The sequence below is a fragment of the Salmo trutta genome, chromosome 1, assembly GCF_901001165.1.
Source record: "Salmo trutta chromosome 1, fSalTru1.1, whole genome shotgun sequence".
Classification (NCBI taxonomy): Eukaryota; Metazoa; Chordata; class Actinopteri; order Salmoniformes; family Salmonidae; genus Salmo; species Salmo trutta.
The window spans coordinates 11,065,360-11,080,423 of NC_042957.1; the positions used below are offsets into that span (position 1 = coordinate 11,065,360).

Sequence of the window (15,064 nt, forward strand, 5' to 3'; positions counted from 1 at the left end):
CCATTTTAAAATCCATTTTTACTTTCCTCAGTCTCATAATAAACCTGATTTCAGTTACCTGAAATACAAGCATGAGACTGGACTATTCTAGCATGTTATTTACCTGACAGTACATTATGCTAATTTACCAAGATATCATTGCAGGGACAATGTCATCTCTAACCCTGGAATTGCTGCTGTGTGAACACACTTGATAAAGGGAATCTGAGGCAGACAGAATGGATGAAACATGACTCCATCTGGTGGTGTCATACTGTAACTGCAGCAGTACAGTTTAGTAAAGCCCCTGTAATGGTACTTGCCTACATACAGGCTATTCCATTTCAATTCCATTTAATCAACTCAGGAAGTAAAAATGAAAACTATAAAAAAAAATAAAAAAAATAATTGACCTCATTGAAACACTGTTCACTTCCTGAATTGACCCCAACCCCGCCTACAGCGTATACACGTCTCGTTCCCCTCTCAACCCACGGAAAAATATATAGGAAACAAACATTTATTTGTTCAGAAAAGGGAATTTCAAGGTCCAATATGCAGTAATTGCTCCACCATTTCCTGGTTGCTAAAATTCTAATAGTTCTCCTAATCTCAGTTTGTGACTAAACAAACTATGTATACTGTAGAGAATCATTGTACCATCTAAACCACTGTGAAATATATTTTACATAACCCAAAATATAGCATTTTTGGCTGTTTGAAGCTGGTGTATGAATCCGAAAGTAAAAGATGCAAAAACAAAACGTAATGGGAAGCATAGAAATACAACAGATCTACCACTTCTTAGACTTGCTTTCAATGAGAACGACAGATCAAAAATTCCCATTTCTATGTGAATTTGGTTGGGTCACCCAAAACGTTACATATTGCAGCTTTAATGAGAAACAAAAAAACCAGATACACTGATAACCCATTCCAGCCTACGTCGAACGATGTTGGGACTCTCCAGCGTGTGGTGAGCTTTCACCTCGCCAGCCCAGTCCAGAGCCGAGGAGGCTTGAGGAGAGGTAAAAATGACCCTAAGGGTTACATCATGTGTTCACATCAAGAAGAGGTCACTCCAGAAAAGCCCATCTGTCTCTCACTGCGGTGGGGAAAGACGCACAATAAACAGTAAACAGATTTTTAAAATGGGGGAAAAAGGACAAATCAACACAGCAGTTGGAATTCAAACAGCTGGAGAGGCTCCCGAGGGGAGCTCAGAACCCTGTGGTCCTCTGGGTAATAGTCCTCGCTCCCCTCCATCCTGTCTGTGTGATACTGTCATGACTGACACCATCTCTGCTGCATGTTGCTCCTCTCTCCTACAGTATACCACAGCATACTGCTGATACAGCTCCTCACTCCTACACCACAGCATACTGCTGATACAGCAGCTCACGGATCTTATAATAGTCATCACACAGGCAGCCTTCCAGGCCGATGCGCCCTGCCTCCGTCTGTACAGGGGAGGAGACAAGGGTTAGAGGGGTCACACGTGCATTATCACTGAAAACTCCCAACATCATAACAAATTATACACAAACAAAATCACAAGTAGATGCAAAATGGAGATTGAGTGTTGCTGACTTTTGTACAGAAGCAGAAATGGTTTATTGTCACAGGTTTCTAGTCTTGGCTGTTACGTCTGCTAATTGCCAACTTTGAATAAAATGTATCATGACGTTTCTGCACCATCCTTCCTTCCCCAGAGCATTCTTGTAAATAAATAACAATCGCTTTTCAATGAAATTAAAGTTAAATACATATATAGTTGGTCATTTTGTTGACAACACAGGCCACCCCATGCACCCTCTGGGCTTATTTACCATTTCTCATGCAGCAGCTCAGTGAAGGGGATGGTTTAGACTGTCACAGAGAGCTAAATGTAAGGAGCCTTGGCTAATGTGACCTGGAACGGCTCATAGGCTCCTATCTCTGTAGCGTGAGGCATCTTGATGTACAAGTACACCCCCTGGACAGGACGCTCGTCTATCACAGGGCCTTAACCCAATCTTTCTCCTTAATGCTGAGTGCCAAGCAGAGACTTTGGTATGACTCGGCCGGGGATCGAACTCCCAACCTCAGGGCAGACACTAACTACAAGGCCACCGAGTTGGTGCAGAATGAACACAGGGCTGAATGAATGACCGTACTGTGTGTTGGGGGGGGACACAGACAGACAGTAAACTCACCCTGCGGACGGCCACCATGTTGTTACACACCAGCACTCCTCCCACAAACTCAGCCTGGATGCCCTCCCTCAGCAACACCTGCTTGAAGTCGGACAGGCGCGGCTCGTTGATAAACACTGACTGGTGGCCTGGGATCTGTGAGTTAGACAGGGTGTGTATGGGTTAGAACCACAACTGTTTTCTATACACCTGATCTCAGACAGAGTTGGACTCTGCAGAACTAAAACCTAAAGTCTCTATACACCTGATCCCAGACCAGTTGGACTCTATTGACTCTGCAGAACTAAAACCTAAAGTCTCTATACACCTGATCCCAGACCAGTTGGACTCTGTGGAACTAAAACCATATAGTCGCTATACATTGGAGGTGAGTTTAACAAGGCTTCTGTTTGCGGCGAACATGTTACTTAGAAACAATTTCAGTTGAACGATTTTAATGTATATTACAAAAATGTTATGGTGAATGGAATATGCTAGCTAACATTTGCAAACTACTTCCCTTGTTGAAAGCACCTCTGATCTTAGATCAGTTGGACTTTGTAGAACAACAAACATACAGTTAATATATTGGTAACTCTGATCTCACATCAGTTTGACTGAGTGCAACCACAACTACACAGCTTCTGATCTTGTTAGGTTTGACCATTTTATAATGAATTCATTTTGAAATACGTAAATCTAAATTTGGTATATCACAATGTTTACAACATAGGACTATACCATTTTAACCTTAGTGTTGGTAAAGATTAAGATGCTGAAGATATATTGACATCTGTTTAATCCCTTCTCTTTCTCTTGAGGAATTAACCACAGGATAGATCCTTCCAGTCCATTCTGCTGCTCTGAGTGTCTATTCTCATATCGGTCAACCCATAATTTCACCCTCTGAATAAAATAAAAGTCCTGGGTTTAACTCGGTAGTCTCCCTCTCCCCCGGGGCCAGCGCTCCCTCTCCCCCGGGGCCAGCGCTCGCTCTCCCTCACTCTCCCCCGAGGCCAGCGCTCACTCTCCCTCCCTCTCCCCCAGGGCCAGCGCTCGCTCTCCCTCCCTCCCTCCCTCTCCCCCAGGGCCAGCGCTCGCTCTCCCTCACTCTCCCCCGAGGCCAGCGCTCGCTCTCCCTCCCTCTCCCCCGGGGCCAGCGCTCGCTCTCCCTCCCTCCCTCCCTCCCTCCCTCTCCCCCAGGGCCAGCGTTCGCTCTCCCTCCTTCCCTCCCTCCCGGGGCCAGCGCTCTCCCTCCCTCCCTCCCTCTCCCCCAGGGCCAGCGCTCGCTCTCCCTCCCTCCCTCTCCCCCAGGGCCAGCGCTCTCCCTCCCTCCCGGGGCCAGTGCTCACTCTCACCTCGTGGGCGGGCAGAGGCTCCAGAGTAGGGATGACATCACTCTCCTCCGACAACTCGCGCACATCCTCGCCAAACAACGTCTTCATGGCGCGCTGCTGCGCCACCACGCTATGGTCTGTGGTGGCATCGTCAGCAGGGGTCACGTCCATGGCCAGCTCGCTGTCTTCCACAACCTCCTCGCCAGTTGCCTTCTCGCCTTTCACCATGCCCTCCTCAGGCAGCACGCCTGTGTCCACCTTGACCACACGCATGTCCAGTACGCCGTCGATCCACGCCAGCTCTGTGTCCTTGGCGCGGCAGAACTGCAGCGAGCTCACCAGTGAGTCTTTCAACCGCACCTGGGGAACAACAACACAACCTCTTATGTGCATATGACAGAAAGTGGTTAAGCTCAACGTTTACGTGTTTCTGCACATAAAGAAAACTGCTTCTGTAGCTCAGTTGGTAGAGCAAGGCATTTGCAACACCAGGATAGTGGGTTTGATTCCCGGGACCACCCATACGTAATATTTACGCTTGACTGGAAGTCGCTTTGGGTAAAAGTGTCTGCTAAATGGCATATATTATAATATTATTATAAACCTTATACACAATTGACCCATTGTCTGGTCCAGAATTCTAAGATGGCTTGAGCTGGGTTTGATTAGCTACAGCAGAGGTGGGCAATTCCAGTCCTCCAGGGCCTGATTGGTGTCACAGTTTTGCCTCCAGCTAACACACCTGACTCCAATAATCACCTGATCATGATCTTCAGTTTAGAATGACATTTGATTAATCAGCTGTGTTTGCTAGGGATGGAGAAACAGTGTGACACCAATCAGGCCCTGGAGGACTGGAGTTACCCACCCCTGAGTTACAGTAACCATGACTAAAGCGCATCAACTTTCTGACTGGTGAATCGTGATAACACAAAATGATATGTCAAATGGGTCAATTATTCACAGGGCATTAGTCAAAAACCTGTCCCAAAATATCCTGCATGAGCATGTATTTTTGTATGACATTCTACCTGGTAAATGTGTGTCTCACTGGTGGCGTCCACAGTCTCCTGCAGCTTGGGTGTGTAGACCTTGATGTCCTTGGTGAAGGCCTTGCAGGACTCGGCAAGGTCCAGGCTGGCCTCGGGGGGGCCGTGCACGATCACCAGCTGCCGTGGCTTCATTTGGTTAATGATCTTCTTGATGGAGTCGCCGTCCGAGCGGCCCTCGTAGTCGATGTAAGTCACCCTGGCTCTGCACAGGAAGACCAGAATTTATAATTTCTCAATATTTTAAATATGCATTATTAAGAAAGAAAAAGAATATTACTTTTAGGATCATATTAGAAAGAAATGGGCACAATTCATATTTTGTGCAAGTAAAAAAAATAACTTAGTCTTGGCAGTATAATTAAAATCACAAACTTACATTTTTCAGCAATATGCCTTGTATGTCATTAGAATATAAATCAGAATGATTTTAGCAGTGAGAGGCTCTGAATACGTCTGCTCTCATTTAGGTGTTTGGGCCCAATTACTTGATCTCTAGGTTCTCCGTAGTGGAAGTACACTTGGTAGGTACTTTGGATGAGGAGTCCTGGTCCATGGGTTCGTCCCCATTGGCCATGCCCGACTCCAGCTTGTTCTTCTCCTCCTCAGTGGCCTGGAGCTCTGGTACCAGGAAGTCCTCTGGTCTGGAGACAGACAGTCATTCATTCATTAGTACAATATTGTGTGACGCCATCTGGAGCTGCTACTACAAAGATTCCAATGCATAGCTAGATCTCATTATCCAAAGGGATTTCCTGATCTCTCCATAATACTACTAGTTCACTGACTACACTACCTGATGATCTCTCCATAATACTACTAGTTCACTGACTACACTACCTGATGATCTCTCCATAATACTACTAGTTCACTGACTACACTACCTGATGATCTCTCCATAATACTACTAGTTCACTGACTACACTACCTGATGATCTCTCCATAATACTACTAGTTCACTGACTACACTACCTGATGATCTCTCCATAATACTACTAGTTCACTGACTACACTACCTGATGATCTCTCCATAATACTACTAGTTCACTGACTACACTACCTGATGATCTCTCCATAATACTACTAGTTCACTGACTACACTACCTGATGATCTCTCCGTACTCGTCCCATTTGACCCTCTCCTCGTGGGTGGGGAACATGGGGTAAGACTTCTTGGCCTGTTTGAAGAAGCTGCCCTTGCGGATGCCGTCTCCCTTCATCATGAGATCGTGGTGTTTGGTTTTCACCACCGCCGGCAGCTCCAGGTCATCCTCCATGTCGCTCTCATCACTCGAGTCAACGTCCACCCTGAGACAGACACAAATATATTAGACACACACAATCCTGCTGTGTTTCGTCACCTGAAAGACGAACATATTCATTCCTGGAGAACAACCGTGATGTTGTGGCTGTCTCACCTCTTAAGATGGATGCTCTGTAAGTCGCACTGGATAAGAGCGTCTACTAAATGACTCAAATGTAATCACACATACAAACACACAGAAAACAGCTAAATAATATCCCTAACCCACCTGGAAGAATATTATTCATAGTGCAGTAGTATTGTAAATATGAATAGGCCAGAAATAAAGTGTCAGTGACTCACTCTTTTTCTTGTTCAAGTTTTTTGGCAGCTTCCTTCTTCATTCTCTCTTTCTCTAGGTATTCTTCCAGCTCTCTGCCTTCCAGCTTCACCCGTTTCCTAATCTGTCAACATGACAACAAAAATGTGTGAAAGGGGGGGGGGGGGTGAGAAAGCCAGTGTGACATATCAAGCTGTTCCCATGCTTGAGTTGAGATGGAAACTGGGAGACAGGAAGAGCCATATGGACACGCTGCACAAACAGATAAATCCAAAAATCTGAGCCAAAATGGCAGCTCTTCTTCCCTAAAGTCTTCTCTTATAGTTTCACCTCCAGGTCCAGCATCTTTTCCCCGGGGTTGTCGATGAGGTAGCGGCCCAGGGTGCCGGGCGTGGTACGGTAGGTAAGGATCACAGAGTTCTTGGCGTCCTGACACCATTGGATGAAGAGCTCACGGGAGAAGCCAGACTCCAGGTCGGGCTGGCTGCAGAGCACCACCTTGGGGCTGGGCACGCGTGCCAGGTCTGCCAGGCTGTGGCACAGGGACAGGTGGCGGAACTGGAAGGGGTTGTTGCGCTTGTCTTCGAAGCAGCGCATCAGCTTGTCACTCATCCACTCCACCTGTAGGGCAGAATATAACAGTCACCACTATTGTTACCATGCCTATTACAATGACAGAGTGAAGCAAGACGGACTGTTTGAGGTACCGTTTGTGACATACTACATTTTGCAAAATATATTAATTCCGTGCCACAAAATGCTAACATTTTCATACCTTTCAAAATATGCAGCATGTTACATATGACAGCCCATTTAAATGAGTAGTGAGCACTATTGAAACGTGAATAAAAGCACTTATATGTAGATGGTACTGGACCTGGGGATTTTTATTTTTTTTATTTTTGTAGTTCTTTCAAATACTTTTTAGCTGTGCTCACATGTTGCAACTGAACCAATAGAAAAGTCCCAAAAGTGCAAACCCCACCCACCTGGCACTCCAGGCAGGCTGAAGCAAAGACTGAGATTTGTCTGGTACTGTGTGGTCAGGTAATGAAAGGGTATGTGTGTGACTCAGACCTGAGACTTGGAGAACTCCACCACGTTGTAGCTGACGTTGTTGAGCAGGGCCAGAGAGTAGACCCCCAGCCCGGCGTCCTTTGTCCTCCAGATCTGGTCCAGCAGCTGAGCCAGCTCCAGTACACGGCCTGCCGTATCCACCGCGATCAGCACGTTGCCGTCGCCGCGTAGAGTCTCCATTACATTGGCTGAAGGAGGGGGGGACGGACGGACGACTGGTAAGTCACTTTATTTCCCCCTTCATATTCAACCAATAGGTATTACTGTAGCCTGGTCCCAGATCTTTTTGTGTTGTCTGGCAAACTCCTATGGTCATGACTTTCCAGTGACCACAGGAGTTGGTAAGACAGCACAAACATATCTGTGACCAAGCTAGGATTGCAGATGATTGAGTGTTGATTAACTTACTAAGGAGCTGCTCGTCCCTTTGCTTGCGACGCGGCTGCACGTATGTAGCGTTGAACGAGTCTGTGATGAGAAGAGAGGGACGACTCACCGACTCCAACGTACACCCATTCAGGTGGCTGGAGAAAATAAACAAAAAAAACACTATAACCATCGTTCCCCCGCCACCGACAGCTCTCCCTCTTTCCCCGCCACCGACAGCTCTCCCTCTTTCCCCGCCACCGACAGCTCTCCCTCTTTCCCCGCCACCGACAGCTCTCCCTCTTTCCCCGCCACCGACAGCTCTCCCTCTTTCCCCTCCACCCCTCAGCTCGCCTTCCCACCCCTCAGCTCGCCTTCCCACATCTATTTCTTGCTCTTCTCTCCATCCCTCTACTCAGAGTGTTTGTTTAACTTCTTTGGGATAGGGGGCAGTATTTTCACGGCCGGATAAAAAACGTACCCGATTTAATCTGGTTACTACTCCTGCCCAGAAACTAGAATATGCATATAATTAGTAGATTTGGATAGAAAACACTCTAAAGTTACTAAAACTGTTTGAATGGTGTCTGTGAGTATAACAGAACTCATATGGCAGGCCAAAACCTGAGAAGATTCCATACAGGAAGTGCCCTGTCTGACAATTTGTTGTCCTTCTGTTGCATCTCTATCGAAAATACAGCATCTGTGCTGTAACGTGACATTTTTTAAGGCTTCCATTGGCTCTCTTAAGCCGCCAGAAAGTGGAATGGGGTGTCTGCTGTCTCTGGGCGAAGAACAGCAGCATAATTTGTGAGTGGTCAGCCTGGGGACAGTGACACTGGAGATGCGCCGTCACGAGAATTCAAAAAAAATTTCTTTCAGCCTTTGAATGAATACAACGTTGCCCGGTTGGAATATTATCGCTATTTTACGAGAAAAATAGCATAAAATTTGATTTTAAACAGCGTTTGACATGCTTCTAAGTACGGTAATGGAATATTTTGAATTTTTTTGTCACGAAATGCGCTCGCACGTCACCCTTCGGATAGTGACCTGAACGCACGAACAAAACGGAGCTATTTGAATATAACTATGGATTATTTGGAACCAAAACAACATTTGTTGTTGAAGTAGAAGTCCTGGGAGTGCATTCTGACGAAGAACAGCAAAGGTAATCCAATTTTTCTAATAGTAATTCTGAGTTTAGGTTGTCCCAAACTTGGTGGGTGTCAAAATAGCTAGCCGTGATGGCCGAGCTATGTACTCAGAATATTGCAAAATGTGCTTTTGCCGAAAAGCTATTTTAAAATCTGACACCGCGATTGCATAAAGGAGTTCTGTCTCTATAATTCTTAAAATAATTGTTATGTTTTTTGTGAACGTTTGACTAATTTAGTAAATTCACCGGAAGTTTTCGGTGGGTATGCTAGTTCTGAACGTCACATGCTAATGTAAAAAGCTGGTTTTTGATATAAATATGAACTTGATTGAACAAAACATGCATGTATTATATAACATAATGTCCTAGGAGTGTCATCTGATGAAGATCATCAAAGGTTAGTGCTGCATTTAGCTGTGGTTTGGGTTTTTGTGACATATATGCTTGCTTTGAAAATGGCCGTATGATTATTTTTTGGCTGGGTACTCTCCTGACATAATCTAATGTTTTGCTTTCGTTGTAAAGCCTTTTTGAAATCGGACAGTGGTTAGATAAAGGAGAGTCTTGTCTTTAAAATGGTGTAAAATAGTTGACTGTTTGAGAAAATTGAATTGTGGTATTTTAGTTGGTTTTGTATTTCGCGCCGTGCGATGCCATTGGATGTTGGCTAGGGTTTCCGCAGGCGGAACGTCTGTCCTCAACAGGTTAATTAGCTTACTGATTCTGTGAGGCACCAAGCCTCACACAACCACATGTCTGATAAACAATTTCACAAATTCAGCTGTTCTTAAATCTTTGCTGTGCTTTAATAAAGGCTTTACACTTGTTCGTTAGACCAGCCTCTCTGGTATTATTTATAATGTATTTAGTGTTGTTTACACTGTTCCAAATTGTCAGAAAAATTTGATTCATAATAACCCCCCTTTATCTCCTTCTTATTGCTATTATTATTACTATAATGATCATCATTATAATAATTAATGCCATTATGATTAGTAGGCTTAGTATAGCAGCCTTGTATAACCACCACCAAGCTGTAGGCCTAAGAGCGCATCCTGTTTAGACTTAATAACTTAGGCCTGCTTCAATACTTATATAGGCTAATACCGTAACTTAGGCCTGCTTCAATACTTATATAGGCCAATACCGTAACTTAGGCCTGCTTCAATACTTATATAGGCTATTAACGTAACTTAGGCCTGCTTCAATACTTATATAGGCTACTGTATCAATCATTCATTCCTTCACATCAGGAGTGACTCATGTTTTTAAATGCAATCAAGCATTTTAGATTTAAAATAACAAAGTGACCCTTCAATAATTAGTAAATAAACTATTCCATGTTGGCAACTGCATTCACGAATGCATGCAACTGTTTTTAGTCTTTGCTGTAATAAAGGGTTTACAATAAAATAAAATAAAGTTAGACTCTACGGTGCACTTCTAATTGATTTAGTGTTGTTCCAAACGGTCATAAAAAGTATATTGTAATCTAACAGCACCTGTTTGACACACATCATATGTACGCAGCGCTTACTCCTCACCTTTCTATTGATCTCCAGTATTTCCCACAACTAGTCCCATTTATTCCACACAAATGACTTCCTCTTTACCTCCTGAGCAACCAAACATTCCCCTGTTTCCAGTTTGTCACGTCATCTGCATCCATTTCACCGTCACATGTTCCGGTGTTCAGTTTGTTATAACCAATTTATTAATGTGATTATCAGGCCCTATTGGTCACGTGCATGCAATGCATACATGTGTCACGTAAAGACTAAGGGTTGAGGGAATAGGGAATGTTTGTTTGAGGGGTAACAGAACTTTTCAGTCAGAATTGGCTGTAATTATTTTGCAGCTTCAGCAACATGGACAGTGTGATAAACATTTTGATGTTCTGTGGTGGTCGATGCAGCAGGGAGGAGAGACAACGGGTGCAAGTCACACAGTCACTCGCTGTCATTCTTTTAAATTTTAAACACAGAGCATCAAGTCTGATCCCGGCCCAATCAAATCAATTGTGTTCTAGACCTCTAGTCATCTGTGCGTCATAATTATTTCATCAAACAGTGCACTTAAAGCATCAGACAAGCTCAGTGCATAGAGTTGATTTGATTAAAACACATAGGATGTGTCTATATATGGAAAAATACACATGATCAAATTTCGACCAATCGAATGGTCGAAAGAACAGACGACTCTCGGGCGACCAAGATTTATTTATTTTTTTAGTCTGGGATGGCCCTCTGCTCACATCTCTCCCTCCCTCTACTCACATCTCTCTTTTGTGGTTGAAGTCCACAGCATAAACAATCTCCTCCTCCCCATCCTTCACAATCTTCCAGATGGTCCCTCCGATCATGTGACCAGCAGGAAGTGGAGTGATGGACAGACCATGTCCTTTCCCTGTCAACAAAAAGTAGAAAGGTCGATTGAACCAGTGTTTTATGCTAGAGCAAAGAGATCACTACAACAGGAGTCAATCGAAATTGGACAGACCATGTCTTTCCCTGTCAAATAGGAAAGATGGATTACTGGAGACCAGTGTTATGGTTTGAACAGATACAGTACATTACTCAGCAGGAGTCAATAGAAATTATATATTATAATCGAGTCATTATGTAACACTGATACATGGATTACTGACCTTTCAGATTGACAATCTGGGAGTACTTCAACTGCTGGATTTTGTCAAAAGCGCAGTCCACATCATCCAGGGTGAACAGGTTGAAGTCCTCAGTGTTGTTGCGCGACTACCAAACAACAGATCACAAGTGAGAATAGTTTTACAGTGCACTGTTACCCCCTCCGCCCCCACGTTTCGGTTTTACAGTGCACTGTTACCTCTTGTACTCCCACCCCCCCACGTTTCGGTTCCCCACTTTGTTTTTTTCCCTAGCACTACACAGCTGATTGAAATAATTATCACGCTTTGATTATTTGAATCAGCTGTCTAGTGCTAGGATCCCCAAAAATATGTGCACCCCTTGGGGTCCCCAGGACCAGTTTTGGGAAACGCTGGTGCAGTACATCACATTAATCCCCTAGCTTGGTCCCAGATCTGTTTGTGCTGTCTTGCAGAGTTGGCAAGACACCAAAAGCTGATCTGGGACCAGGTTAGCACACCTCTGCCTCACCTGATACAGGTCATACATGAACATCTGACCCATCTTGTAGACGGGGATGGTGGCATATATGGGGCAGTTTAGGCCCAGCTTGCCCACAGCATAGGGCAGGGCCCCCAGGTGCAGGGGGTCGGGATGGGAGAGGAGCACCGCGTCAACCTGGTGGACATACCTGGAGAGGAGGGGGAATGGCCCGTAAGAAATCTGATTGACTGGGACAAGTTCTAGTTGTTGACTTTAGGAATCAATTAAATTGAGACTGTGGTGGGGATGTCTAAATAGCTGACATCGAGATTCTCAATTAGTAACTCCAATCACATTTTGCCCTGCCCAATGTACCCCCTTCATGTGTAACCAATCATTAGGCCCATGTTCTGAGTCTTCCCAAGTACTCCATTTAGATATGCCAAGTACCCCATTGAGAACTACTGGCTTAGATTATGATGTGGGCTTCTACCTTTTCATGGAATCAATGATGTCCATGGAGAAGCTCTCATCCCAGCCACAGTCCAGGAGGAAGCGGAACTCATCCACCTGCAGCAGGTAGCAGAGGGCAGACTCCTCCTGCACCCCTGACACAGCAGTCAGTTTGATAATAGACGTCATTTTCCTCAGGTGTCATACTACAGGGACAAGACATAGAACATAGTTAACTAGCTATTAACAAGATTATATGATGAACCACTTCACATGCAGCAATATGACTGAGGTATGCATGTATTGTAAACTGAAAAATTTAAACAACCATGGTCCATAAATAGTATGGACATTATACAACTTCACAGCAGTTTCAAGATTTACTAGACAATAAAACACTATCATACAGCGCTAACGTTAACTAGTTATGAGATCACAAGCTAAAGTAATTGTTAGCAGTCCCGGTTAGCTAACGTTAGCTAGCATGCTAAGTTTGCTAGCAGACAAATGTTGCTATTACAATGGGCCATAGACTAACGAGTAACATACCATCAAGTGCCATATAGGTTTTAACTTCAATTGAGCAAAAAATTCAATAACAATAAGAGTCTAACGTTATAATATTATGACATTTTTAGCAAAGATTGTCCACACTTCTTCCATCGACGCAGACATGTTTGCCGCTGAAACGTCAAAGGTCACTGGGAGATACCATTAAATCATATCTATGGCGGCGTAAATATAAATAATTGTATTGACAAAGAAATGCTCTCGTTTTACTATTCAAATGAAAATTATCCTCCAGACTACTTAGCTCATATTCTGAAGTTCAAGACATATTCAATTTAAAAGCATTTTTCATTACATAACTTAAATGCATTTAATAAATAAAGATCTTTAGGGTTACGGTATATTTTGGAGTGTTATACATTTTCATAAACAATGTGGGATGGCAAATAATATTTACACAACAAGTTAACACCCCCATTTTAGAGCACTTGGTAGGGTCCAATGTCCTCTGAAGACCAATGAGCGAGAGAAGCTGAAGTCAAAGGCTTGGTAAAATGTCACTTTTACTGTATGTTCATTCTTATTTTGCGATATCTATTTCTATAGCCGTGCGTGCAATACTTCAATGTATATCTTGCAATCGCAACATTCTGTAGAATTATTGTGGGAAGAACAGAGGCTTATTGCTTGCTAGATAACCAGCTGGAGTCAATGATGAACTAGCCCATGATCGTGACTCTCAGTTCCATAAAACACGAGTCAAGAAACGCGGTGTTCGGTCTGAACATGAACACGCATCGCTTGCGGTACGGTTTTAGAAGCAGAAGGACCTTGTCTTTCATAACGACAAATAATGTCCCACAAACAAAAGGTTACATTGATACACCTTTTTTATGGTTGGGTTCGCACATGGACATATTTCCATGTTACAGTGCTTGTTTACGGAAAACAGGAAGACACAGTGGACTACTTGTGCTAATTAACTATGTCTCCTCTCTGAACACCTGTGTGTGAACTCAGCATGTCACTGAAAAATACTGCCAGCTGCAACTGTGTAAAACCCGTTTAAAACAGTTTACAGGAACATTGTGTGCATTTTGCGTTTGTGAAATTATTTTGTGATATTAAACTAGTGATTTGTTTCTAGAACCGTACCGTAATTGAGAATCGATTCACATTTAGATGGAGTATTTGGCTGTAAGAGCCAATTCGCCATTTAAACACATGTATGGTCCACCTTGGACTAAAGAGTGAAGTTAGGCTCCTTTAGTCCAACATTGGGCTAAAGTTAGCTTGCTGTGGTAGTAACATCAACAATAGCTAGGTAGCTCAACAAGAAACCAAAAAATGAACGTGTATTTGCTGATAACAGTTGTGTGGACACTAGGGTAAACAGTTCGCTAACAACTAATGTTCATCTAATTTAGCCAACTGGTTGTGGTCCACTAACAGTTAGCTTGCTATTATTCAACCTGGTTCGTCTCTTTATGCATTCTTGCCAACTCCTTAGAACTTGACAGCAGAAACAGACTTGCATTCATGCTGGTTTATTATGCTGTCACACAGCTATAGCTGCACCAAATATTTTTTTATACAATGTGGCTGCATAAAGTATACTGTAAATTCATGTTTTTTTCACCAACCAGGAAACATGGTGAACTTTGCTGCCCTGATGCGTGACCATTGGGTGAACATATTTGTCCCCCTCGGCTTTGTGATCGGGATCTACATGGACAGCGCACAGGACCAGAAGCTGACTGCTTTCAGGAACAAAAGTGCATTGTACAGCAGGTGAGTTAAATCTGCACCCACTGATGCACAATATAGAGGCAAACCATACTGTGCTGGCGCAGATATTCTCTTTTCACAAACTATGGCAGATTCAAGACCAGTCCGGCCCAGTACATCTTGGTCTTCTGGTTTGAATCAGGCATCAGTATCTAGCCTTCATATGAAAGGATACATTCCTAGCAATAGTCCAAATGTGTACTGATGGTCCTCTGAATATTCTCCCTTATGTATAGGGAGCTGAAGCCAGGTGAGGAAGTCACCTGGAAGTAGACCCACCCGTCACCTGGAATATTTGTGCCCCAAGTCACATCTCCTATTGTCTGGATGGTTTTCAAATCAAGTACGCCAATAAGAAGTTTCTGTCACTGTATCGACTAATAAACATGTCCCTTTGTCAGCTAGTGAATCATTTGTGTGATAAAGTATACGCAATCGTAGCAATAATGCAAAATTGGACACTTCTATAACAATATACTTCCATTAGCAACACACAAACT

General features: G+C 43.8%; 2 protein-coding genes across 4 annotated transcripts; one reads left to right on the forward strand and one right to left on the reverse strand.

The window, feature by feature from the left end:
- Window positions 1-12,975, reverse strand: LOC115159834 (cleavage and polyadenylation specificity factor subunit 2). 2 transcript variants are annotated; one of them, XM_029710013.1, is made up of 15 exons: window positions 12,816-12,975; window positions 12,307-12,472; window positions 11,862-12,021; window positions 11,372-11,477; window positions 11,001-11,130; window positions 7,608-7,723; window positions 7,200-7,387; window positions 6,453-6,743; window positions 6,146-6,246; window positions 5,644-5,847; window positions 5,028-5,183; window positions 4,522-4,744; window positions 3,512-3,850; window positions 2,175-2,309; window positions 1,347-1,439 (listed from the first exon to the last, which is right to left on the reverse strand). In XM_029710013.1, exons 2-15 carry the CDS (start codon window positions 12,453-12,455, stop codon window positions 1,347-1,349), a joined length of 2,391 nt encoding a protein of 796 aa, XP_029565873.1. In that variant the 5' UTR covers window positions 12,456-12,472; window positions 12,816-12,975. The 2 variants fall into 2 exon arrangements, with proteins under 2 accessions (XP_029565788.1, XP_029565873.1); XM_029709928.1 differs by lacking the exon at window positions 12,816-12,975 and having other exon boundaries at window positions 1-1,439; window positions 12,307-12,455.
- Window positions 12,976-13,236: 261 nt separating this feature from the next.
- LOC115160052 (NADH dehydrogenase [ubiquinone] 1 beta subcomplex subunit 1) lies at window positions 13,237-14,968 on the forward strand. 2 transcript variants are annotated; one of them, XM_029710435.1, is made up of 3 exons: window positions 13,237-13,325; window positions 14,423-14,567; window positions 14,801-14,968. In XM_029710435.1, exons 2-3 carry the CDS (start codon window positions 14,428-14,430, stop codon window positions 14,835-14,837), a joined length of 177 nt encoding a protein of 58 aa, XP_029566295.1. In that variant the 5' UTR covers window positions 13,237-13,325; window positions 14,423-14,427; the 3' UTR covers window positions 14,838-14,968. The 2 variants fall into 2 exon arrangements, with proteins under 2 accessions (XP_029566295.1, XP_029566204.1); XM_029710344.1 differs by having other exon boundaries at window positions 13,247-13,344.
- The last annotated feature ends 96 nt before the right edge of the window (window positions 14,969-15,064 follow it).